This window comes from Crotalus tigris, unplaced genomic scaffold, assembly GCF_016545835.1.
Source record: "Crotalus tigris isolate CLP2741 ecotype Arizona unplaced genomic scaffold, ASM1654583v1 scf7180000020324.788712, whole genome shotgun sequence".
Classification (NCBI taxonomy): domain Eukaryota; kingdom Metazoa; phylum Chordata; class Lepidosauria; order Squamata; family Viperidae; genus Crotalus; species Crotalus tigris.
In genome coordinates, this window is record NW_024097964.1 from 313,886 (window position 1) to 341,868 (window position 27,983).

Genomic DNA, 27,983 nt, shown 5'->3' on the forward strand with positions numbered 1-27,983 from the left:
AATAAAGCTTGTTTCAGTTCCTCCATGTCCTTCTGATGACTAAAATAATATTTTTAAAAATATTTGTTATTTGTGAAAGATTTGGGTCTTTCTATTTTGCAGCATGGTTATTTTATGATTGCACAGTAATTTTATTCATTCATTCGTTCATTCAATTTCTGCCCAACTCATCCAAATGATTCTGGGTAGCTTACAATTCTAAAATTCTGAAACAAGTAAAACAATGTAAAAAAACTTTAAAACTGTAAAAACATCCACAAAACAAATAAAAATGACCCTTGGCGCTGTGGTGTTGGCCTCTTTAAGGAATGGAGCAGTACTTCCTGAACCCCCTCCTAAGAAGCCATCCTTGGAACTAATAATTTTATTTAACTATCACCCTGTCTCTAACTTTCCCTTTTTAAAAAATGTTGTTGAAAAGGAGGCTGGTGTGCAGTTGACGAATGCCCTGAAGGAAGTGGATTAACTAGATCTGTTTCAGTTGGTTCCTGCCAAAATCTGAAGTGGGCAAATAAACATACAAACTGTTTAAAATACTATCATTCGATTCATTTCATTAAAAAAAAACACAAACACACAAAATTTTTAAATCCTAAAACAGAGACTAAGCTTTCTTATCATGCTCTAGATACACATTATCCAGCTTTTTAATTTAAAAATATCTGTGTAATATTGGAATGATGCTTTTATTTGTCACTATTCATTTTGTGTCTCAGTTCTTCTTTCGCTATTCTTTCTTCCCTCTTTCCCAGCCTTCACTGACATATGGTAATCTTTACTCAGGAAATATTTTATGCATCTGATAATGTGGATAGCGATCCATGAAAGGTTTATGTGGTAATAAATTGGTTGTTCTTTAATGTGGCACAAATCTGTGGTCTTTTAGAGAGTTTAAAGCAGTAAGAAAAAAGTTGTTAGGTTACTTTCTAATCATTATTGTATTCCAATCTTGTATTCTGTTTATAATGCTTTTATATTCTTATTGTTGCAGAAAAGCTTTATCAGAGTCCCAAAAAAACTGTGAAGAGCTGAGTGGAAGATTAAAACATCAGCATTTGATCAATGCAGCAAATAGTTCTAATAGGCCTGGTGGTCTTTGCTTAAATTGTGCACAGCATGAAGCAGTTCTTTCCCAGACTCATTCAAATGTCCATATGCAAACCATTGAAAGACTAACAAAGTAAGCAGATGGATAGTTCTGAATTTAAAAAAAAACCTCCACAGAGTATAACAATTGTAACAAAGTATTTCATGAAAATCGGTATTTTTAGTGCAATTGTAAGGAATCTTTACAAAAGCATTATTCCTCTTAAGAGTATCTTCCTGCTCAGCAGCCACCCATTGTAGACTCTTAATAGAGTGCTTTATTTGATTGTGAAATGGTTTTTAAATGAGTCTCTAAGCTCCATTTCACATACGGCTTCCATTTTCCTTTAACAGAACAAGAAGTTTTTATACAGCACTTCTGTTTGGTAAGAACCTAAAAAGGCTCAGTATTTATCTACATTCCCAACAGAATGAGTGGAGCCATCAAGTAAATATAAATAATCCACTTGTCTTTTTTATACATTACGTTTATCCAGTCCATACTTTACAAATGGTATGTTTACATGTATACGTGATTAAAAAATGGGAATCATTGATTGCAAAAAAGGTGATTCAGAAATAAACAATAGAATTTTACCAACAGAATGAGGATCTGCCCCAGTTTCATTTTCTCTATTTTCTATTTAACAATTGAAATCAGAGTTGTAAGTAATTGACGATAACCACAGCTGTACAAATAATTTGTCTGCCATATATGTATTACAAACAAAAGCAAATATACATGTCCCAGGAAGCCACACCCACCCAAGCACCAGATAAATAAGACACATAGAATAGCCCAAAGCGCACATTCCGGTAGAGAGAATTCCTTAAGAATAGATCAGAAATTGGTCCAAAAGCTCAGAAGTCTGTATTTCTGGTCCCAGTGACCGACCCAGATTGGATCCTGCATATATGTATTATTTATTCCTCCTTCTTTTAGGCAATCTTTGAGGGCTTGGGGGCTTGGAATTTATGAAAATCTGCAGGTTTATAGGAAGCTTTCTGATCATGCTATAAAATCATTGAAAATAATAGAGCTATATTTTTTCTGACTAATTTTTTTCTGTTTGGTTTTGATGGACATGGGAGTAGGAACCTTCTAGGAGACAAATTTCTTCCTTCTCTACCCTTAAACTGTCCTTCCATCCAAAAAGCAGCTGAAAATTAATTTGGCCATATTACTTTCAGCAGCAATTGGTGGGGGAGAGTTCTTTGGAAGGGTGCTGTAGCTGTGCCCAGGTTATCCCTTCCTGATCTGTAATCTAAACTATTTATTGTAGAATTTTTGCTAATTTACAACTTAACATGTAAAGATGTGGCAGACTGTGCCTATTTTTTGTAAAAAAAAAAAAAACTGATATAAATCTAATGCAGTTTCTGTATAATAGCTTAGAAATGTTACTAAATGTTAATGTTGCTCTTTATCTCGATGAAGTATCTCCTACCTGTCTAATATACTGATCTTTCTTCTCTCTTTTTTAAAGAGAGAGAGATGAGTTAATGGCAGCCATTTCTACAATAAGAATAAACTTAAATGAAATGCAACAGAGGGAATGCAAAGCTTATGAACAAGTGAAACAAGCAGTACACATGACTGAAGAAGCTAATTTGGAAAGAACCAAGGTAAAATTGTGCAAAGATGCAATTGTTTAGGTATTTGAAATCGTGTCTACCATTTACAATATGCAAGAAGGCTGAAAGTAATGCTTTGTTTATGTGCTTTTGAGAGGCATCTTGCTGGCTACTTTACGCCTTGAATCCTAGATTTAATGGACTCTGTCCTAATCCATTAATATCTTTGATGATGTTTGGTGAATAGTATTAAGTGGTCCATGTACTAAACAACAATTACTTTGCTGCCTAAACTCCTTTCTATTATTAGACTGACTTTCAAATAAATGTTTGAAATGCTCTATCCATAAATGCACCTCTCATTCCTCATCCATGATCTTTTACCATGTTAAAGAGATAATCCTATATAGGTTTAATGTAACTCTCTATACCTATAGGTAGTGGTTTGGGTACGATAGACATGAAGGGTTTTATGAATTGTGGGCTACACCTAGGTAGAAAATGGTTGTGGCCAGATTCTTTGCTCAAAGGAGCAAAGAAAAAAGTGATAGAAGAAGTAATTTTAAAACTGTTTCTGCATGTACTCCCAACCAAAGTGAGATTTTGGGTGCAGGAACATCCCCCTCCCCAAGAATTCGCTAAAGGCCTTTTCTTTAAATCATCTCTTTCTGGGATTTCAGCAGAATGGGAGAGAGAGGCTAAGAAGGGACTCTTCTTGTTTCATAGGCTGAAAAGAGACACCGGGTGATTTGTACTTTCACACTGGCAAGATTTGTAGTGTGGCTTTATGATACACTAGAATTAACTTATCTGGTTGGGCTGCTGTTAGGTGTACATGATAGGTCCTCTATATTCCATCATTTTAGAATAGATGTTCTTTTTATCCAAAACTCACTGAGGAGTTGGATGGCTCATTGTTTTAATAAAAACAAACATTGTAATGCTCTTTAAAATATGTGGTTTAGTCATATCTAAATTACAACGTATGGTTCTGGTTGCTGCACTTCAAAAAGTAAATTGTAGAATTAGAAACAGTGCAGAAAAGGGTAACTAAACTTGATCCAGGGAGGCCTTTAGTTTGGAAAATATGTGAATGGTGTAGATGTGATTGATGTGGATGAACTCATGCAAGCCATGGAGAAAGTGGACAAGGAATCGGGGCCCATAATAAAAAACTGATTGGAAGGCAATTAAGACAAATCCAGGTATTTACAAATAGTTCTCGACTTACAAATCATTTAGCAACTGTTTGAAGTTACAGCGGCATTGAAACAAGTGACTTACAACTGTCACACAGCATCCCCACAATCACGTGATCAAACCTTTGATGGTCCCAGGGCCATGTGATCACCATTTGTGACTTTCCCAGCCAACTTTTGATATGTAAAATCAAGGGGGAAAGCTAGATTCCCTTAATGACCACATGATTTGCTTAACGGCAGTGATTCACTTAACAACTATGGCAAAAATCAGTCTCACTTAATAACTACCTTACTTAATCGATGGAAATTCTGGTCTCAACTGTCATAAGTCAAAAACTACCTGGATTCATACAGCCTATGTAATGGCCAGTAAGTTGAATGGCATGAGCTAAGTCTCAGATATGCTGAAATCCCCTTTTCCCCTGACTCCTCCTTCCCATTTATGATTTGTCAGAAAGAGGAAGAGTTGAAATAGCTGCATTGTTTTTGATTGCCATTGACCCATTAGCCTTGAAGTGAATTTTCTCTCTCCTCAGTTTCAAGAACTAAGTTTTCATACCTTGCACTGAAAATGAAGTGCTGTGTAAATAGTATCAAAGAGCTTTTCTAATGTAAGATAAAAAGGTTATTTTAGATGTTGCCTGCTTTAGATTTATTACCTTGGTAGCTACTGCCATCTGCTGTGTAATTAATATATTGCATCTAGCTGAAAGGAATTTGTGTTGGAAACAAACATTTTTCTAAGGGATCAAACTGTATTGTGCAAATGGAATTCAGGTATACTCTGAAAGAATCCAGTTAGCTTCAGTTCTAGGAATAGTGATACGACAATATCACTATTAACTTCAATAATTTCAGGATGTAGCCAATTAGTCTGTTAGTGACAAACCAGAGGTTTTGTAGTGTTTTACAAAGTTATATAAAATAATAAAATTTCTTATTCCTATCACTTTAACAAGAATTGCTGAAGATGCCACATGCAGAGAAAGTTATTCGGGTAAGCACTGCACCTGTGTAAGCAGTGTGCTTGTGCATGTATTCTTCATTTTCAGAGTTGAGCCTGCGTATTTGTATAAACTAGAATCACCAGGCCTAGAATAATTTATATTCAATTAGTATCTGTAGACAACAAACAAAGAGACAAATTAAAAATTTATAGAAAGATATGTTTTTAAGGTAGCAATTATCTACCTATCAAATGTCATGTTTTAATATCAATAAAGAAAACAAAATGTGATTGTTGAAAAACTACTGGATGGCTGTGTAGGTTTAAAGGTTTGCACTGAATCTTAAAATCTGAAAGCTGTTGTTGGCATACTTTCTAAGGTGTTTGACTGGGGCTAAGGAAAGCAAGATTCTGATTCACTCTCAGCCATGGAAATTTCATCACCTCAGCACACACTTTCTCTGACACCTTAAATTATCACACAGGGTTGTTGTTGTAGGGGAAGATTGAAGGAAAGCAGGCTTTGTATGTCACTTTTGCTCCTGGAGGAAGATTGGGATAAAAGTCTAGAAAATACATCAATAATATTAAATATATATTTTACAGATTAAGTCTTGAAAAATCAAAATATAAAAAAATAATGGCTGTAAGGTCTCTTAATGACAAGTTAATGGTTAATGAGAGCAGCATTTCTTTCATTGAGGATCATTTCTTTCATCAGCATTTCTTTACTGTCAAACAAGAAGAATAGATTTTCTTTCTTTTAAGGCTGATTATGTTTCAAACAGGACCTGAGAAATAATAGCCTATCTAATAACAATTCATTTAAAATACTGTCATACAAGAAAATAACATCTAAATTGAGTAATTTTGTAAATTTGGTCTCGGATTAGAACAAAATACATGCTTGAGAAGTATGATAAGAAGATGAGATAAAGTACATTCACATCTGTATTTAAAAATATGCCCCTTTATTTCTTGTGATTATCTGATATATATATTTCAAAATGTGAAATCAGAATATTTCTGGTGAAATGTGAGTAGGTATTTAGCACAGACACCGCCAGCATTATCATGGAATTAAAGTTCTTTGAAAGTACAGGTAGTCCTCGATATAAAACAGCTCATTTAGTGACAGTTCAAAGTTATAGCGGCACTGAAAAAAACCTATGACCATTTTTCACACTTACAACCTTTGCAGCTTCCCCACGATCATGTGATCAAAATTCAGATGCTTGGCAACTCATTCATACTTATGACCGTTGCTGCATCCCAAGGTCATGTGATCATCTTTTGTGACCTTTTGACAAGCAAAATCAATGGGGAAGCCAGATTCCCTTAACAACCGGATTACTAACTTAGCAACTGCCGTGATTCATTTAACAACTGTGGCAAAAAAGGTCGTAAAATGGGGCAAAACTCATTTAACAAATGTCTCACTTAGCAACAGAAATGTTGGGCTCAATTGTTGTAAGTCGAGGACTATCTGTAGTAGTAATCTATTCTTTCAACATTCATTTATGAGTGACAATTGTGGATATTGAAAGTATATTGTATACTTATAAATTTATATTAGTGAGAGCATACTTAAACGGTCTTATATAATTTTTTTAATTTCATTTTCCCCCAAAATTTAATGGTTGCCTTATATTAAAAGAGCATATAATTTGTTTCTACAAATATTAGATTGGTCTTCATCATCTCCACAGGCTTTAGTTCAATGTGAACAGCTTAAAAATGAAATGGAGAGACAGAAAGATCGCCTTGAAAAAGAGTTAGCACTTCAGCTAGATAAGAGAGCTGGGGAGCGAGAAGCAGTTCGTGAAGAAATGAAGAAAGAAAAAGAAAACCTATCATCACTGGTATTTTCCTATCTTTTAATTACTTTGAAGCACAAGCAATTTTGGTATCTGGTTGTTGTTTTTAAATAGGTATTATATTTATGAATTCTTGTTGGAAACAATGTGTACTTATGCTATTCTAAAAAATTAAAAAATAGAAAAAACACTGTTTTGAACACTTGAGCTATTTGATTATATGTTTAAATAGCTTTCCCTTAGCTCCAAAATATTCTTATGTATAACTAAATTTCCTGTATACAAATTTGTTTCTTTGAAATGGTTTTAAATAAAGCATGGAATATACAGAGTTACTCACTGCTATTGTTTTATTATTTGAGGAATATGTAATCCTTACTCATTAATTTGGATATGTTTTCTCAGATTTGCATTTAACAAATATGATAGGGAACAGATAGCAAAAGAGGCATGTAAACTTAATGGGAAAAAATAAAATAGATGTAAGGTGTCTTTAAATTCATGTAAAATAGTTGATTTGCTTTATGGTAGAAGAATTTGCTTGGTCATTCTGTTCATTTGCTAATCCATGGTGAGTGGCCAAGAGTCATATTGAAATTGGAATAAGCCTAGAAATTTGATAATTGGATAGGCAAGAAAAATAACTTAAAAATTGACTTCAGAACTCTTCTCAGATTTCTTCTACTGAAATTCAATGACACAGGCTTACTGTATACATGAAACTTAACAACAGGAACAAAAGTTGGAAAAATGCTGAAAATCCCAGCCTTATTATCTATCAGAACAAATACAGCACTTAAAAAAAAATAAAATTAGCCCCTAGCTTCAAAAACTATAGACAGTAAATAACATCTGCTGAATATGGGGAGGAATACTGGAGGAACACTAATGACTATATAAGAGTAAGAAAAGTTTAAATGTAGTGAAAAAGCACAGTGGAAAAAATAGAAATATTTTTGTTCTATAGAAATTAGAAGAAATGTTCAAGGGGTTTATTACAATTAGAGCAGTAATATGATGACTTCATGTGGTGGCACAATGGTTAGAATACATCACTACAGGCTAACTCACTGCTCACTGCCAGGAGTTCGACTCTGAGTGGCTCAAGGTTGACTCAGCCTTCCATCCTTCCAAGGTCAGTAAAATGAAGACCCAGATTGTTGGGGACAATAGGCTGACTCTGTAAACTGCTTAGAGAGGGCTATAAAGCACTGTGAGGTGGTATATAAGTCTAAGTGCTCTTGCTATGTCTCCCTGACAATTCAGAGTTGTTGCTTACACGCTACTTTTTAGAATTCTAGTTTTAATGCCAAAATTTATGTGAAGCAAAATGCTTTGAGTCCATCAGTATTGTCTAAATTACTTCAATTTGAACCAGCCAAGACAGGAGTTTTGGAAGATGAGTTTGACGGTGTTCATAGAGTAACTAAGTGAAGGCTTAGCCAATATAAAAGAGCATGAAGATCAAACAGTTGGTCAAATCTTGGTTATAAGTTACTATTTTAACCAGAAATCTGAAGCATAGCTGTCTCATTAGTGATCATTTGCTAATTTGACCCAGAATAAAGTCTTGGTGTTGAAAGCTCATGGGGATAATGTGTTTGTATACAGAAATCCAGAGAGAAAAATAGATTGGATGCAAACTTATAATAACAAAGTGTGTCATTAGGCGTAGTGGTTGGTTTACTGATGGATAAAGATACCGAATATAAAATGTAATAATTTTTATCTATGAAATAAGTGAGTCAGAGAAAGATGTGGCAAATTAGGATAAATTGGAAATGGTATTAGATAGGATCATGGAAAACTATCTCCGTGGTTTGTATCACAGGAGTTTTATCCCTAAAGTAAATACATAAAATGTTCACTCTATAAAATTAAAAAGAACTACCCAATAAGCAAATTACATGTAATCGGATAACTTGAGTCAGTTTCTTAAACTAAATCAAAGTGTTGAGATTTGAGAAAGGTAGCAAATAAACAAAGACTGGCTAAGAAAAGAAAGATCGTAAAATTTAACTTTTGTTAATGAGGGTGGCAGCATTTTACCATTTTCCCCCCAGCAAAATTCTGGATTGATCATTCTGAACATTTCCAGTGTTTGTATGCTTGGAGGGCAATGGCTGTTAGCATAGTTTTGGCCTACATATTTAGTTATCTGTTTGGTTTGTTCAACAGAGAAGGAAGTTATCTCTCCTTGGTTATGTACAGAAGATACAAATAATAGTAATCAAGCCTTTTGTTTTGATAATCCACTAACTTTCCCCAACTGGAATGTCTTGACTTAAACAATGTGGAATCATTGAGCCAAGGTTATCTGGCTGTTGTCAGGCAAGCATATGGCATCAAAAGACATGTCAACAAGAAGCCAATATAACAGAGTTCTACTATAAGAGGCTTATAGTAAAATTAAGAGGCTTAAAACTTAAGCAGCATTTTTATTAATATGAATATTAGTAATATACTAACATACTAATTCAAGCATCAGGATCCTAATATACCAATACTAAACATAACCCCCAAACACTCATTTACCATTTCTGACTGCCATTGCAAAAGATTTGCTTCTACTAACTCTTAGCCTTTTAGTCAGATAGGCAAGGACCATGCAATCCTATCAATCATTTATAAATTGAATTTGAACATTGGTCTCTATTAATTAGCTCTAAATTACAGTTAATTAGATAGCAAAATAAAAAAATCCTAATCTACTCTTAACCCATGTTATGGAAGAAGTGTTTTATTTACTCAATATTTGCAGCTAAAAATCTTATGTACTAAGCAATCTGGAAATGGCATACTTGTACTTGTAAGCATATTGTGATTATAACTTGTTTTATTTTAATTTATAGTTAATTTGTTGTATTTTTAATTAAAAACTTTCCCGTTGAGGTTTGCCATTTTGAAAACCTCATTGTTTTAAATATAGTTCCAGTATTTGATTTCAAGTTTTTAATTATTATAACATTTATTTACTTTCATTATAGTACAGATAATACTTTCTACATTAAATATTCTTATATTGGGCCACTAAAAGTTTCGATATGTTCTGCAGGGTATTCATTTTGTTATTTATACAATAGGTAAAATTCTGGAAATCCCAATAAAATAATGATTTCCAATTTCATTTTTAATGAATTTATCAGAAACTTTCTCAGGGAGAGCAATTGACCTAATCGTGTCAAACTGCACAATAATAATAGCTAAATAAAGGACTGCATTATCATCAGTTTAGGCCTCCTACAGGCATTTGATGGAAGGAATATACGAGTTGCAACTTGTTTGCCTACTTTTAGAAGTGAAGTTAATCTTTCCCCACCAGTGGAGATATCTACATAATCTTTTGCCTGGAAATGTTATTTCAGGTAATGTCTTTATCTTTTCTTTCAGGTAATGTCTTTATCTCAGAATGTTGCTGGTCTGGAGTCTCAGATTGACAGGATTACAAGGGAAAAGCTCTCCCTCACTAATCAGCTGGAAGAAGCTCAGAACCACCGGGCTTCTCGTGAAATGGAGATCAACAAGGTAGATAGTTTTTGAAAATACAGAAGAGGCCGTTTTCACTAGCTCCCATTTAAACTATACAAATTAACCATAACAGCTTAGACTCATTTGAACTGTGGCAAATAAATTTGATATCTAAATAAATAACTGATGCAGCGAGGGCAGATGAGCTTTACCAGCAAAGGAGAAATAGCAGAGGATTTACAGTAAGTTCAGTCAATAAATAGCCTTGCAAGTAAGTGCCAAATAAAAACTAAAAACCTAAACTTATTGTCAGTAAAGTAGTATTAAAATAATGTATGTGGTCTGTAGCTGAATAAGAGTTCAGCTTCAAAAGTCTTCAATTTCAAGAAGCTGGTTGCTGAAACAAAGTCAGTATCAGCTTACAGCCCATGTCAGAGTCTGTCCTGATAGATCCTTCACCTTGATGTTGGTTCTGGTATGTTGTTCCAAGCTGGATTGACAGCAAAGCAGAATGTTGACTGCAGTACATTGCAATGCACATTTTTTAGTTTAGTTTACTATTTGATTTAGCATTAACATGTGTAAAAGTTATATTTCAAACAAATTTCTTAAATTCTTTTTACTTGGAGATTAAAAATGTAGGATCATTTTCATTGTGTGCAATTACAGATTAATTATTATAATTATTATGATGCACATCTACTTTATTGATTTATAGCTCTTACTAGAGGTCAAGTTTATCTCTAGTAAGAGTAGCCTTCCTATCCTAATACAGTCTAATTACAGATTCCTACTTTGTGATAATGAAAGGGGCTAATTTTGTGAGGAAAAGTGTTTCTTACTGATTGGCATTCCTATTCATATTTTTAAAATTAACTCCTATTACTCCTAGTATTTATTTTACTGTGATGGAGAAACATTGCTGAAAAAGGAGTATAAGGAATTCTAATGATTGAAATAGCAAAGAGAAAAAGATTCCAGTGAAGAACAAATCTAACATCAGCAGTATTTTGAACATTTTGAAGTCTGATGACTGAGAATTTTTTTAAGTGGCACCATTTATTGTTATCCATTGTCTGGATCAGTGTCAATCTTGGTAAATTTAAAATGTGTGCACTTAAACTCTTAGAATTCCCCAGTTGACTATGTTGACTACCATGGAGAATTCTGGGAGCTGAAGTCCACCCATCTTAAATTTGCTAAAGTTTAGAAACACTAGTCTGGGTAAAAGATATGCACTTTCCTTAAAACATAAACCCTAATTTAAGCTAAGAGTAGCCAATTTGCATCGATTGATTTGATCACAGTTCATTTATCTGGACACCAGAGCCCCAAATTTTTCTAAATTTGGCATCAAAATTGTAATTTTTGGGTATATGGTTTTTTTGCCCTTTTTGTTGAATTAAACATGTTAAGTAAATGACAATTTTGTGTAAATCACCTAAAGCCTCCTAATTAATCAAGGGTGTAACATTTCAGCCCTATTGATCAGTGATAATGTCATTGTATCACTTCCATATAGTCCTGAAAATCTTAGATACTTTTTCTGAAAAAGGAAGGTCCCCCAAGAAAAATTGTTCACCTCAGAGTTATATGGTGCAAGTATACAAGTTTCCAGAAAAAAAAGAAGAGAATTCTAGTCTATGTATCTTAATGATGTATGAAATCATCATTGTTTTCAAAAAGTGCCCCATCCCATCACCTTTTCTTTCCCTAGAAAATTTTTTCTTGTTGTGCTGAGGATGGGAGGGGGAGAAGGAGTTGCAATTACATTGGGATAGAAATTGAAATATAATCATTATCTTTCCAGTTACAATAAAATTCCTTCAACATAGTGACATTGGATGTCATCCTGCTGCCTCATAAATAGGACTATGTTCTCCCCTCTTTCCCTCTATTACTCTTAAAAATAACTCTGATTAATTAAATAAATCTTATTTCCTATGGATTATGCTTGTTGTATAATCTCTGCATTTCTGGAGCTGATTGATGATGGATATATTTTGGCCTAAACAGCAACAGTGAATGCAATTGCTGGCTATCTGGCCACTAATGAAAAAATAATAATAATGGGACAAGGAGCTCTGGGGCTGCTATGTAAAGCATCTCTCTAAAGCAGACATGTCAAACTCGCAACGTCTCATGACGCCATGCGACATATCAGAGTTTTTTCCCCATTGCTGGCAATGGGGTGGGTGCGGTTTCCTCAGGGGTGTCAAGTATCATTTTTTAAAATAGGAATACCATATAAAAACTTTACAGAATTCAGTGCAAATGATGAAATAATAAACATAGTCACTAGAGGGCATCAAAAGTTCTCTAAACAAATATTACTTTGTGGAGTCCTAAAACTGCAGGATGTTATCTATTTGATCTAACAGGTGTGTGGAGAAATACGTTACGAATTGAATCAGACCAAAATGAAGAAGGATGAAGCAGAAAAGGAGCACAGGGAGTATAGGACAAAAACAATAAGGGAACTTGAAATTAAAGATCAGGTAAGAGAGAATACTCTATCAAGCAATTTGTAGAAAAATGAGTTTTTCTTTCCTAATAAGTATTTTGAGGAGCTTCTTATGAAAAGAAATCAATTTATTATATTTTAGTACTAGTAAAATATTTTATGATAAGAGAGTTTTTCCTTCCAATCTTAACATACCCTTTTCATGCATGCATGAACATTGTCTATGTGTATGTGTATTCTATGATATTCACTTATAGTCGTTTGTTATATCTAAAAAATTAACACAGTATAGCCAACTATTTCCTAAACTGCTTGCATTCCTAAAGCATTAAATAAATTTTATTTTTGTATTCTAAAGTTAATAAAAACTAATTAAATTTTAAACTAGTCAATTAACTGTTGATTAATATCATATTTTTCAAGACTTTCTTGTTTGCTCTCTCATACAAAGGAAGTTTATTAATATTGGGATAAACTAATTATACACAAAGTAGTTGAACTATATATACATTTGTAGTGAAACCTATGGAACCCTGTATTAAACATAACTTCTATATGTAAAGGAAACCCGGAGATATTTATTCACTCGAAAAGGAAATATTGTTTAACAAAAAAACAGTGGAATATTTAATTGTTTGAATTACTTTATTTTCAAAATAATCATGTTATTACCGTTTAAAACAGCTGATGCTCTTTTACATCTTTTGTAGTATTTATGAAATGAAATTAAACTACAAAGCAGGACCTTTTCTTTTCTCTCCAACAGTCTTTTTGGATCCTTACTACTCAGCTATGTCCAGTAGCAAGCACTTTCAAATCACACAAATGAGAGCATAGAATATCCATGCATTTCGCTGCTTACTGCAATTTATTGCATGGCATAGTCTTCTAGATTTCCTAGTCCTCAGGAAAAGCTTTGTGGTGGGGCTGAAGGGGTTAGTTAAAAATGAATCCATCAAGCAGAATTAAGGTACGATCTAAGGGTGCAGTCACTTCAAACCAGTACAGTACTTCAGAGGTTTGTCATAACCTCCACAAGGCCTTGTGGGGCACAAATAAAATAGTTTAATCTTCTTTGTTAAGATAAAATGAATAGTTTTAGAAATATGGGCAACACATTTGAATGGCCTGTAAACATACTGATTAATTTTTGAATGAAAGGTTAAAAAAAGTTATAAGAACAATTGAAGAATTTCTTTTCTAGGCCATGGTATTATCAGCAAGTGGCTATAATAATAAATATATAGGACATGATATGTTCAGATTGTACACAGAATGCTGGCATAGTGCACACAGGTATATATAGGCATTATAATTGAATGTTGAAGGCTGTGGATATCATGCATTGATATTACTGTCTCAAATGTGTTAGACATCCAAAACAAGAAAGTGAAGATTAGATGGGAATACTAATTATGCTCTTCATATTTATTGAATATTCTAATGATTTTCCTAAATACCTAGGGAGTGTGAGAAGAGGAAAAACGGGGTTCTGTTGATGTGCAAAAGAATCCAGTCCATTGTCCTTTAAAACAGCATCTGGTAAAAGATGGTTTAGGTGTGACATAAATAATTCTCTGTGGCATAAATAATTCTCTGAGCTGGATTTGTCTCCACTCCTCAAAAATTAGTTATACTTTTTGAAGTAAGGTTTGTTCTGTTGCATTTCTTCAATGGTTTGTCAATTTCCTTGCTTGCAGTGGGCATGAACATTCATCTTTTTGAATGCCTATCCCTCTTTACCAATGTTTGATGAAAAAAAATTGTTGAAAAAAATGCATAATTAGGAGAAATTTATAGAATGCTAATATTTATCTTTAAAAACTTTGCTGTTGCATTCTGTACCAATTAGAATTTTCAAAGCCTCTCTAAAGTGAACTCCATTTGAAATTCATTATATTAGTAATTGGAGATCTGGGCAAAAGTAGTGGAAGTCCATAGAAAGGCATATTTATAACAAAAGAAAAGACTTTTAATATTTCCATCCAAAACATGAATAAATGTTGCCAAAACATATTTTTTGCCTTTATTTATAGTCCCTATACAAGCTTTCTTTCTTTCTTTCTTTCTTTCTTTCTTTCTTTCTTTCTTTCTTTCTTTCTTTCTTTCTTTCTTTCTTTCTTTCTTTCTTTCTTTCTTTCTTTCTTTCTTTCTTGTGTATAAACTTCCATTCTGAGAAGGATGGATAAAATGTCTACCAAAATGGAACCAAACACATCTACAGCTTTGCACTTTGGAAATACTTTAGGGAAATGGGGAATGGCGTCGCCTACCTCAGTGCAATGATCTGGGATGCTTTTGAAATCTCTCATGCTTTCATTTCATAATTCAATTAAGATCAAACTATATCACTGCTCAGTTGACTATGGAAGTCCTAAATATTTGAAGATCCTTACAAGAATGATAAAACATTTTTCTCCTTGCAACAAAGTTGCATTTTTTAACTTCTAAACAGAGATGGAACTGTACTCCTCGGTTACATAAGAGGAGTTTGCTCTTTTAGTTACATAGAACTGATATAGCAACAGAACAATTGTGTTTGCTAATACCTTGTTTCACCTCCTTGCCCCTTTGTATTTGCAGCTTGAAGTGTCTGTCCTGCAATAGGATCAGCCTGCTTTGTACAAAGTACTCAATGACTCCATGTAAAATAATTCAGACTTCTACTGCCCAGACCTTCTATGTTTTTAATTATTTCTATTATTTGTATGTGACTATAAGTGTTTCTAAATCCTCAGCTAGTTTAATTTTAAAGAACTTCTTGGTTTTAGCCTGAATAGGCTTTGTATAACTGAACCTTGAATTATAAGCAGTTCCAAAATAGGTCTTGCTAAAATAACTAAGACCTAGATACCGGGCTTTGTCCAATAAAGTATGACAAAGGAAACTTTCCTTTCCCTTGTATATGGAGATTCTCAGGTCATGGTTGTCCCAAAGTTACTTTTTTCAGGAGGCAACTGGATTTCCTTGTTTTTCTTTGAAGACGTTTCGCTTCTCAACCAAGAAGCTTCTTCAGTTCTAACTGGATGGTGGGGAATGGAAGGATTTATATTCCTTTCAGACAGTTGGTCATTTGCATTCTTTTAGAGAGTCATTGAGGCCATTTGACCCCACCAATCATCAGAGCTGAAGAAGCTTCTTGGATGAGAAGCGAAACATTTTCAAAGAAAACCTGGAAGTCCAGTTGCCTCCTAAAAAAGCACCTTTGGGTTTCCTTTCCCTTCAACATTCATCAGCTTGAGGATGGTATCTCCTCGATGAAAGCTCAACTTTCATTTTTTCTTTCTTTGGGAGTTTGCAGTCAGTATGAACCTATAAGGAACCCAGGCTTCTCAGCTTTTTCTTCCAGCCTTTCCAAATTAACAGATACTTGTCTGTTCTCTTGATGTCCTTGTGAGGCAGTTGTATTGTATTTAAATTATGGTTCTCGCTAGCCTGAAGTCACCAACCCTGTGTCTTTGATGTATACAGTGCGCTTGAAACATTAGATTAGATTTGTTTTTACATTTTCTTTGATATATACTCCATATGAATATTTATCGAGTTATTTTAGAGGTGAATGTTCCAAGCCTTTTACGCATTATGGAATCTTAGGTTTCTTGTATAATAAAAAAGGATACAAGAGTTTTCAGGTAGCTGGAAAAGTTTTCTCCAGAGTAACTTTAATTAATTAAAAGAACTGAAGAGAGTTACTGTCTAATTCAGTCAGTGTTATTGTGTACAGATCATTGTAGCAAGTGGACAAGGACATCTGAATAAAGGAGTTCTTTATTCCCAAGTCATAAAGAGTTTTAAGATTTAGCATTAATATTTTGAAATAGGCACATAGTTTGGAAATTATTTCACCTGAACAATATACATTTAGCATTTTTACATCTGTACCTTCTGATAATTTCAATTTTCAACTTTTCTGCAAAGTCTACTTGTTATAATCTAATCTGGAAATTAAGAGTCAAAATGATTGAGGTTAGTTGGCTTTGCTAACTGAGATTCTGTCTGTAACACCTGAAATTGCTAAAAGATTTTCTCCAGCACTGAAGATGGATAATCCACGCAGTGGGTTGAGACTGTATTCCTGGCCAATCAGATCAGTCAGCCAAAGTTGCCACGCCCCGTCTTGGACCATGATGCTTAGTCTTGACTGATCTGGCCATACAGAGACACCTACAACTTTTGGCTCCTGGGCAGGTATAGTTCCTTTCCATTAGGGGGGATTTTTTCTAGTAGCTGAAATTGCTTAGTTTAAAAGTTAATTAGAGATAATTTAATTCAATTTAATTGATCACTCAAAAATTTCCTTGCTAAATTGTAAGACTCAGGAAGTCAGATTCCTACAGGGGAAACCACCCCCACTTAAAAGGGGGAAATCCCTAACTCCCCTCCCTAACCCAAAAACCCCAGCCACCTTCCAGCAGCCGGCAGCCGCCTTAAACAAACGGGGAGGCTCGGGCAACCCCTCGCGTTTAAAACAAACAAAAAAAAAAAGACAGAAAGGCAAGCAGTTAGCGAGGGAAGCGGAGGACAAAGGGGACGCATGCTGGGAGGGAGATTGATTAAGGGAAACAGCTGGAGTGCGAAGGAACAGTCTTTTCACTCCAGGCTGCTCAGGATTTTTTAAACGAGGCGCCATTGTCTGCACAGCTGGAAGCACGCGCAGCTCTTTGTTACAACCGCACGTGGCATAGGCAGCCTTGTTAACACATGCGCAGTAGTTTCCTGGCAGCGGCGGCCATATTTTTTGTCCAAACAGGGGAGTTAAAGCTCCTGAGAAAGCTAGGTTCAGCCGCTGGAGTGAATTAATAGGCAAGCAGTACTGGGGTACTAAAGCATCTATTATTCATTCAGAGACATTCAAATCAGACACATAGCTACTGGTTCCAGGACTTGGTGTCTTCTACCTAAAGTAAATAAGAACCTTTCATAACTAACTGTGTTTAGTTGCCTTTGGCTCCTTCCAGACTTCGGGTCCCCCATTAGTGGCCCGTACGCCTCTGGATTTAGTGGTGGGTTCCAGGCATCCCCAGTCGCGTGCCTGTCCTTACCCACCATAGTCAAGCCGGGTTCCAGGCATTCCCATTAGCGTGCCTGTTCTTATCCGTGCACAGTGACTAACTCTGACAATTTTGCAGAGTCTGCTCCTGAGTTCCAGACGCCCCCAGTAGTGCGCCTGTCCTTACTCAAAGTTGGAGCTCTCCTACTACCTGGGTCCCCCCTATCGCGGCCCAGCGTTAGTGGAGAATGGAGGAAGCAATCATTCCCTCCACTGGAGCCCCGCCTTCATCCTCTGGAGCACCTGCTTCAGAGGATTCGGAATCCTCTGCAGCCCCTAGAAAGGCTGCAAGGAAGTCATCAAAGAAGGCTGACAAACAGGCAATCAGAAGACACCAAGCCCTAGAAAAAGAGTTCGACAGAGCCCAGAAAAGGGCCAGAATTGAAAATAGGCAGAATGGGGGAATAGGTCCTGATCTACCGCTGGGTCTCCCTTCATCCCCACGGGCCATTTGGTCATTAGGGAGCTCATCACAGTCCCAAACAGAGGGTGGGATAGGCGAATTCTCATCGCTCTCCCGATCCCCCTCCCCACGGAGGTTACAGGAAACCCCGAGGACCATGCTAACCACAGCACCTGCAGGGTCGCAGGCAATGGTCACTCCTCCTGCATTGACGGGGGATCTGCTAGCTACCCTAATAGCACAGGCAGTGGACCGTGCATTTGAGGCCAGGGCTCAAACTTCAAAAGCCAAGCCTCTAGGACTTAGAACGAGACATCGGGAGGAAACGGAGGACCATCAGGACCTCTCCTCCGTCTCAGACTCGTCGGTCTCTGAGGAAGCTTACCTGGACCAGCCAGGTACGTCACAAGGGATTCAAATGTCTGAGGAGGAGGAGGACACCTCACCTCAAGGGCCGTCCTTCAGCGGCCTGTTTAACCCTTCTCTTTTTGTTACTATTCTGCGCAAGGCTGAGGCCACAGCCCATCTGGGGCATGGGACACCAGCGGAGCCTGTCACAGTTGACACGGAGGCTGAGCCGACGTTCGCCGAAAAGGTAACCACTCAACACCGCATACCATGCCCGACCATGTTCCTAAACACAATAAGGAAACAGTGGGCAGCGCCAACCTCCCTACCGCTTCCTAGCAATGCGGAGAGGAAGCTATTTAACGTAGCAAGGGAGCTAGAGGGAACATTGGAGGTGCCGGTGGTGGACGAACCCATAGGTCCCCTGATATCGGACACGGCCATATCAGGAGATTTTGCTGAGGCTCTTAAAGCCGAGGACCGAAAGAGTGAGTCCAACTACAGGAGAACGCACCTGGCAATAGCTTGGGCTACCAGGGCGTCTACCTCCGCGTCCTTTTTCACCAGAGCCACACTTTGTTGGCTCCGTGAGTTACAGGGCCGGGTTCCCATGGAAGATATACGCACTCACCAGGAACTCAGCAAAATGGTAGCGGCCACGGAATATGCGTCGGACGCAACACTTTTAGCGACCAAGTTTTCAGCCAAGGCAATGGCGGCAAACAACACGAGCAGGCGCATCCTCTGGCTAAAGAACTGGCAGGCGGATACCAAATCCAAGTGGAAATTGGCTTCGGCTCCGTACCAAGGGGCAAAGCTGTTTGGTGAGGCACTAACGCCATACCTGACAGAGAACAAGGACAAGCGCAAGGTCCTTAAACACATGCTTAAAAGGCAGGACAAGAGACCCGGCTCCTGGGGAAGGAAACAATCCTTTCGTACGGAAGCCAGGGTCAACTACTTTCAAAATTCCCAACCCTTCCAAGCTAGACAGGATAGGGAAAGACAGGGGGACAGTCAGAACACAAGACATAGGCAAACACAGGGAAGACGGCCCTTTCGGGGGAACAACCGCCCCTTCCGCCATACCAGATAACTCCCGCCCAGACCTTCCCATAGGGGGCAGACTAGCAGGGTTTGCTCCCCAGTGGGAAGAGACCACCACGGACGTATGGGTCAGGAACACCATACGTCATGGTCTATCTCTAGAATTTCTCTCAAAGCCCCCGAACCGCTTCCGCCCGTGCCCCTGTCCCACAAACCCAACAAAGAGAAGGCTCATGAACGAGGCCGTTCAGCACCTTCTAAACATACGGGCCGTAGAGCCGGTGCCTATGAACCAGAGAGACCAGGGGTTTTATTCTATCCTCTTCGTGGTCCCAAAACCCTCGGGGGGTTGGAGAGCCGTTTTGGATTTGAAAAGGCTAAATTTCTACATAAAATACCGCAAATTCAAAATGCAGACACTACGCTCCATCCTTGGAAGCGTAAGGAAAGGGGATTTTCTGGCATCGATCGACCTCACGGAGGCATACTTGCACATCCCTATCTCTCTGGCTCACCGCCGCTTTCTACGGTTTGCCTACAGGGGGCACCATTTTCAATACAGGGCACTTCCATTCGGCCTGTCATCAGCGCCCAGGGTGTTCACCAAGATTCTGGCGGTTCTGGCAGCACACCTAAGAAACGTACCAGTCAGAGTCCAGTGCTACCTGGACGATATTCTAATCCAGTCATCGTCCGCCCAGCAGTCTCGGGCGGACCTAAAGTTAGTGATAAAAATGCTGCAGGACCACGGCTTCTCGGTGAACTTTCCAAAGAGCCATCTAACCCCAACTACGAGAATACTCCATCTGGGAGCGGTCATAGACACAAAGGAATGCAAGGTGTACCTATCACAGGAACGCCTCAGCAGCATAAAGAAAGCCGTAAAACAGGTAAGCCGCGGTCAGTCAGTGACGCTGGTCTGCCTCTCCCAGCTGCTAGGGAAGATGATATCGACCATAGCAATAGTTCCTTGGGCAAGGCTGCACTCAAGAGAACTGCAGTGGTTCATGCTCCCGTTTCAGAGACAACAAATCAGTGCATCCCGGAAGAGGGTAGGCATACCTCTGAGAGTACGACACTCCCTCAGGTGGTGGCTATCTCCAGCTCTCCTCAGGGGGTCCCCCTTCAGGGAACCAGACAGAGTAGTAGTCACAACAGATGCGAGCTTATTCGGCTGGGGAGGCCACTTGGGGACCAAGTGGACACAGGGCCGCTGGTCAGCGGTGGATCTCCGACACAACATAAACTGGCTCGAGCTGCGGGCTATTCACCTAGCGTTAAGGCATTTTCACAGCAGCATAAAAGGCAGGCACGTACTGGTCCTGACGGACAACGTGACAGCCAAGGCCCACATAAACCGTCAGGGGGGCACACACTCTCGCTCGCTCTCGGCCGAGGCCCTCCTACTGGGGGCCTGGGCGGAACAAAATCTGGCCTCCATAAAGGCCGACCACATATCGGGGGAGGCAAACATCCAAGCAGATCTGTTGAGCAGATCAACAATAGATCACTCGGAGTGGCAACTACACCCGAGGATCTTCAGGGAGGTCTGTCACCGCTTCGGGCTTCCCCAGGTGGACCTTTTTGCCTCTCCTTCCAATGCCCACCTAACTCGCTTCTTCTCCTGATTCCCATCCAAGGGAGCAGAGCAGACGGACGCGTTACGGAGCCCATGGCCAAGGGGGCTCCTGTACGCGTTTCCACCCTTACCTCTCCTTCCGGCGGTAGTACGCAAGATTCTGCGGGAAAGGGCCGAGGTAATCCTTGTGGCCCCTTATTGGCCAAGGAGACCTTGGTTCGCAGACTTGAGGAGTCTCTCCCGCACGAATCCATGGCGGATTCCTCCGGAGAGGATCTCCCTCAAGCAGGGGGAGATCTCCCACCCAGAGCCACAATGGCTACAACTAGCCGTCTGGCTCTTGAACGGTCAATTTTAGCCAAGGGGGCTTGCTCACAGGGTGTAATTAGGGTCATACAGGCATCAAGGCGCCCCTCCACGAACCGTATCTACGAGGCCACGTGGAGAAGCTTCCAATCATGGTGCTCTAAACAGGAATTGTTACTCGAAGGGATCACAATTCCCAAGATCCTAGAATTTTTACTAGATGGCCTAGAGAGGGACCTCTCGCCAAACACACTGCGCAGGCAAATCGCCGCCCTCTCAACTATACTTTCTGCCAGCCCCGGTGAATCCTTGGGCAAGCATCCCTTAATACGATCCTTCCTCAAGGGGGCTGCGAACATCAGACCGCCAACCGTGCACAGGTATCCATCGTGGGAACTACCACGAGTACTACAAGCTCTTACCAGAGCGCCCTTCGAACCACTCAAAACATGTGACATTCGCTATCTGACCCATAAGGTAGCATTCTTGGTAGCCATCACGTCAGCTCGGCGGATATCCGAGTTAGCTTCTCTCTCAATGAGGAAGGACCTGTGCCATTTTCACAGGGACAAGGTAGTCCTAAGAATAGACCCTTCATTCATTCCAAAGGTCAACTCCCTTTTTCACAGATCACAGGAAATAGTCCTACCAGACTTCTGTCCAAACCCAGCTCATCCCCTGGAGCAACATTGGCACACCTTGGACGTACGCAGGGCACTAAGACATCACATTTCACGCACAGCGGAATTCCGACGCTCGGAAGCGCTTTTCATATCCTTCCACCCCGCTACTAGGGGCCGGAAGGTCTCGTCCTCTACCATCGGTAGGTGGATTAGGGCATGCATCACGGGGGCATACCAGGCGGAGTCCTTGCAAGTCCCCAAGCATATCACGGCCCATTCCACAAGGAGTGCTGCCACCTCAGCAGCATGGGCCATGCAGGCTTCTATTGAAGAGGTATGCAGGGCAGCCACTTGGGCCTCGCCCTCTCCATTCATTCGTCATTACAAAATCGACAGGTACTCCTCTGCAGAGGCCTCCTTCGGTAGGAGGGTTCTCCAGCAGGTGCTAGACCAAAGTTGCACACGGGACCAGTCTATTCCCCAACCCAAGGGACAATAGGCTTTGGTATGTCCCACTGCGTGGATTATCCATCTCCAGTGCTGGAGAAGGGGCGTTGACTTACCTGAACGCCTTTTCTCAGCACGGAGATGGATAATCCACACCCACCCTTATAGACTAGAATAATAGGGTATATTTAGTGGAGCCAAAACGTCTTACTGTCAGTCAATGGCTGCGCTCGAGTCAAGACTAAAGGATCATGGTCCAAGACGGGGCGTGGCAACTTTGGCTGACTGATCTGATTGGCCAGGAATACAGTCTCAACCCACTGCGTGGATTATCCATCTCCGTGCTGAGAAAAGGCGTTCAGGTAAGTCAACGCCCCTTCCATTACCAAAAATAAAGGAGCATTCTAAAAATGTAAATCAGTACCTTAAAGTTTCTTTTTCATCACCATTGTAACTATGAACAGTTGCCAAACAAGGTAATCACTAAATGAGGACTACCTGTACTAGAATATAGCAATGAGGGAAAATTCTGTAAAGGTCCATTTAACATAAATGATATGAATAAAGAAATAGTCTCCTACCACTACTTTTCAAAATTAGTCATCTATTAAGTATGAAACTATTATAATATGTTACTACAGATTTCAAACTTGTACAGTCTATCCAGAAAGAGCAAAATATTATTGAAAATTCTGATTGAATTAGCAAATTCTGTCTCGGATTATATCATACGGCTGGAAGGAACCTTGTAGTCCAACCCCCTGGCCAACCTAGACAAATGGTTGTCCAATCTTTTCTTGAAAAACTCCAGCAACAGAGCATCCACAACTCCAGGAGGCAAGCTGACTAAAGCGACACCCTCTTCCCTGTGGGTAGCCCTTCAAGTATTGGAAGACTGCTATCATATCTCCCCCGAGCCTTCTCTTCACTAGATTAAACATACTAGTTCTTTTAGCTGTTTATCATATGATGTAGCCATGAGACCCCTTGTCACCTTTGTGACTCTTCTCTGCACTCTAATAATGCCACAGTATTTGCAGTTATGTTACAATCACCAGCTTGAGTTCTTGTCACTGGCAGGACACTTCTTGTTCAAGAAAAAGGAAATACACTATAGTTGTTTTAATCTTCTCATCCAGAAAACCATCACAAGCAGTCATAGATTGCCTCATTCAAGATAGTTGGTCCAGATTTTTCCTAAATTGAGACACTGAGGAATTCCTGGGCTTAATAACCAGTGCTTTCTTATATGATATTATTAGTCATAGAAGGGATTTAAAAGTTGTTTAATAATTATGAATTAGTAAGTAAATGTGGGATAGAACATTGGGAATAATAGATTTTGTTCTGATAAGATTAAATAATTTGGTTTCTTAAAATCAATTATCTGAAATCCATATTCTAAAAGTTCTAGAAGATATTTTTATCTTCCTAACCACTTATATAGTCAAGAGATGAGCAGAACACATGATCTCCTTTTGCTAGTACTTATGACTAAAATTTTTATATATATATTCTAGGCATGTCAAACTCGCGATGTCATGTGACATCGTGTAACGTATCACAACTTTTTCCCCATTGCCGGCAATGGGGTGGGTGTGGTTTTGGCGTAACGCATGTGGCTTGCAGGCCAGCAGTTTGACATGCCTGTTTGATATTCCATGTAAGAGTGAAGGAGAAAAAAACATGCACTGATATAGGTTTGTGGTTTTAAATTTTGAACAAGATCATTTATAATTTCTAATTAATTTAGTTAAAATAAATTATACATTTTCAAAACTTTGGCTTAATTTATTTACATTCTAGTTTTAGTGAAGGTTAAAATTAAAGAATAACAATCAGTAGCAGATTTGAAAGCAAAATAGAATAAAAATGTTTAAAAAACTTCTGTTACTTGAACAAAGACTAGACTAGCTACGACCAATTAATTTCCTTAATTCTCTATTCCATTCTTTGCCCTACGCTTCCTGTTACTAAATGTTGCTTAATAACTATAGCAGATACCTTGCTGTTATTGATTTCTCTCCCTCTCTCTCTCTCTCTCTCTCTCTCTCTCTCTCTCTCTCATAATACTGTTTGTGTCAACATCTTAATATTTCTACACTATTATTCAATTTATCATGGTTTAAAGAAAACATTATTTACAAAAATTGATTTGCCAAATTTGAGGTAATCAACATGATGACAATATAAAATAATAATATTGCCTAGTTAATGCATTTCAAGTATTATTTTTCATTTTATTCTTATGCATAACTTTAATGATAATAAATCCAGAGATATTAAATCCACATTGGACCTGCTTGCTAAGGCTCTAAAATGCTTCCTTATGGTATTTGCTAGCATTTGCTTTTGCCCATTATCTTTGTCAAAAGGCTCAGAGATGGTATAAAAAGTAACATTTATTTTTGTTGTTAACTTCTCAGTAGTTATTTTCATGTCTATGAATTGTAAAAAGAGCTGAAGTAACAATTTATTTTTTTAAAAAATGCCAAATATGGCTGAAGCTGAGAAGTCAATGATCAAAAATTCAAAATATACTACACAATTCTTCATTATATCTAGATAAAAGTAATGTTTGTGTGGGTATTCCTTTTTTTTACTCTGCAATATAAGAATTCTAAAGGAGCTGTTTTGAATGCAGTGAAGATTTACAGATAGAATATTACCTTAAATTTTGCACTCAAACATCTGGCAAGTAGAGAGATACTATTTTCAACATAGTCCCTTTATGTTTTAATTCACTTATTGTTGGACCGACATAACCTGAGTTGATTTAACTTGAGGGATAGTATAAAGCCCATCTGTTCACTTTAGTTATTTTTCCTGAGAAAATTATAGGAACTTATATTTATGTCTATACTGTGAAATTTTGAGATTGTCTTGGCATTAGTTGACACTTGTCAAATTCTGTTTATTTTTCATTTATAAAACTGTTTATTAGATTTCTTTAAAAATATATTTTTAGCTTAGCATATAAAGAAAAATTGAAAGAGTTAATATCTTGTGGTCATGAACTAAAGATAGAATAATATCTTATATTACCTCATTATATTCTGCCGTAAAAAGTAAAGATTAAGTGTAGCTGCTGCAGTATTGCAATCTGAGTGATTGGTGGAGCATTCTACATTCTAAAAAACGTAACCAATGTTATGATTGTAGAATTGAGGAAAAGTATGATGTAAACATAATATAATCAATATTGTTTCTCAAATTTTGTTTTATCCAGAAAATAAATACCTAGTCAAGTAAACTTGTTCTGTGATTTGTGAGTTTCCTAACTTCCTTTATTATGTTCAATATTGTATCTGAATTTCCTGCACTCCTCTTTGTATTTAAAGCAAATTGAGAAATTACAAGTATTGCTTCATGAAAATAAACAGCGCTTAGAACAAGCACAGCAGGATACTGCAAAAGCTAAGGAAGAATGTCTGAAACTAACAGAATTGCTGGGCAAAGCTGAGCAACAATTGCATTTTCTCAGGTACCACTTATCTTGTTTGTTCTTAACACCAGTTTCAATTTCACACTGCCATGTTTTGTCATTTGCTTATCCACAGTTGCTACAAATTAAATGTGTAGCTTTAAGGCAGATTAGAAGGGAATGTATAATGAACAAAAAGTGAAGTGTGATAACAGTAAATGTACTAATCTATTTCATTCTGCCCTGTTCTTTAAAGCAAGTAGGGTTTTTTTCTTGGAATACTGTGTAGTCAGTAAAAATTATACACATCCAATTATTCTTCAATTATAACTATTTTAGGAAATAGCTGAATGCTTGTCAATTTCATATTGATAGATACAGGTGAAAAATAGCCCCCTTTCCTAGTTATTGATTATTGTTAGACAATTTTGTGCATCTTAAAAATATTTATGATACATAAATAATTTATAACTAGTTAAAAAGTAGTGGTAAACAAGTAAACAGGTTTAGAATGTATGGTTAAACAAGTAGTTCAATGTTCAAAACTGTATCTAAATAATATTATTTTAAAATATAATAGTATTTCTGTTCTTCATAACTGTTCTACTGAACACAATAATTTTATCATTTTTTAAAACAGAGTTGAATTTTAATGTTAAGCATGAACTAATTTTTATTTGGGTGTGGTCAAAAACATAAAAGCTACATATAATATGATAGTATATTTAAAAGTATAAAAGAAAGCATTCTGGTTTATGGTTTTATTAGGTGGGGTGTACATATGTAGGGTATAAGTATATACATGTACACAGGAATAAAGGTGGTTCACTTGGGTAATTGTATTATCGCTCTTCAATTATCATATCATATTCTTTTTTTTAAAAAAAATGTGTAAATATAGATATGGGCCAGGAGCAGATGGGGAAAAAAAAATACTTTTCTCACAGTCTGTATTTGAAGAACAAATATGCTAAGGTTAATGAACTTGAAAAAAGTTTGGGATAAGTTGTAAGATAGCAAAAGTTTGGATTTTGCAGGACTTCTTTTATAATGATTTGTTGTGATAGTTTACCAAATGGTTTACCAGTTTCCTTCCTAAGGCTAATCATACAAGTTATGAAGCTGTGTGGTGTCTTGGAGAAAATCCAAAGTGTAGATAGATTTCCTGAAAAACTTCCACACTTTTAATAATGATACTAACAGCCTAATTAAATAAACTCTCTGAAGAATATGTGACTTAAATTTGTCCAATTTAATGATTAAACACTATTTTTAATGTTGCATTACCTGGTGCCACTTACTCTGCAGAATTTCATTGTAGATATTGATCGTATTGGATATTGCATTTGGAAATTTGATAGATGGAAAGGTTTAACAACAGTATATACATTTCCATGCCAATTGTTTAACTGGTATAATCATTGCTGTCTACTTTCCCTTTTTAAGTATACTTTTTAGTTTAAAGTATGAATATTTATCTTACTGTTTGCTCCTTTTACTGGATTTGCTGATTTGTAACTTTGTAATAACATGGAATGAGAGGGGAGTTCAAATTACAGATAGTCTTTCTGCATTTTTTGGTCTAAATAGTCACTTCCCCCATTTGCTCTAATACTGTTTTTATTCACTTCCACTATATTCTTTTTATGCTGTATCTTATTTTCTCTCATTCATTCTTATGTAACAGTGTCACAACATTTACTAAATTACATTTTTATATTTTGTTATTGCTGTGAGGAAAAAGTGACTGACAATTACTTTACTTATAATTTGGTTAGCTGCCTATCTATAGTTTCCAATAACTAATTTGCCTCAATTTATAATATGATTGTATTGAAGAATTGGATGGTCCTTTCTTATGCATAACATATAATCACATATAATTAATCTTTAAAAGTTATAGCTTTCCATCACTATGGGTAGTTCACTCTATCAGTTTAGAAACATTAGCTAAAATCAGATGAAGTCAGAACTGCTATTGATAGCTGAAGGGGGGGGGGAGGTTGGCAACTTCCCCTTCTTCTCCCCTTTGCAATTTCAAAAATTCTGGAGGTTTAGGGGTCTACAGAATAAAGGAGACTTCTCCTCTTAGTTTTTCAGGAAGGGAAAAGAGGAGAAAGTCCCATTGCAAAAAATATTTCATTTGTACTGTATTGTATTCCACCCACAAATTTGCAATAATTTAAAATCATGAACCT

The 27,983-nt window shown here is 37.4% G+C and overlaps 1 protein-coding gene across 3 annotated transcripts in view; it reads left to right on the forward strand.

The window, feature by feature from the left end:
* SDCCAG8 (SHH signaling and ciliogenesis regulator SDCCAG8) overlaps positions 1-27,983 on the forward strand; it is a 111,323-nt gene that overhangs the window by 16,107 nt on the left and 67,233 nt on the right. For all 3 annotated transcript variants that reach the window (XM_039366464.1, XM_039366465.1, XM_039366466.1), the window contains 6 exons: positions 992-1,180; positions 2,574-2,712; positions 6,519-6,671; positions 10,017-10,151; positions 12,476-12,592; positions 25,703-25,845. In XM_039366464.1, the coding sequence (XP_039222398.1) occupies positions 992-1,180; positions 2,574-2,712; positions 6,519-6,671; positions 10,017-10,151; positions 12,476-12,592; positions 25,703-25,845 (876 nt within the window). The remainder of the gene's footprint in view (positions 1-991; positions 1,181-2,573; positions 2,713-6,518; positions 6,672-10,016; positions 10,152-12,475; positions 12,593-25,702; positions 25,846-27,983) is intronic.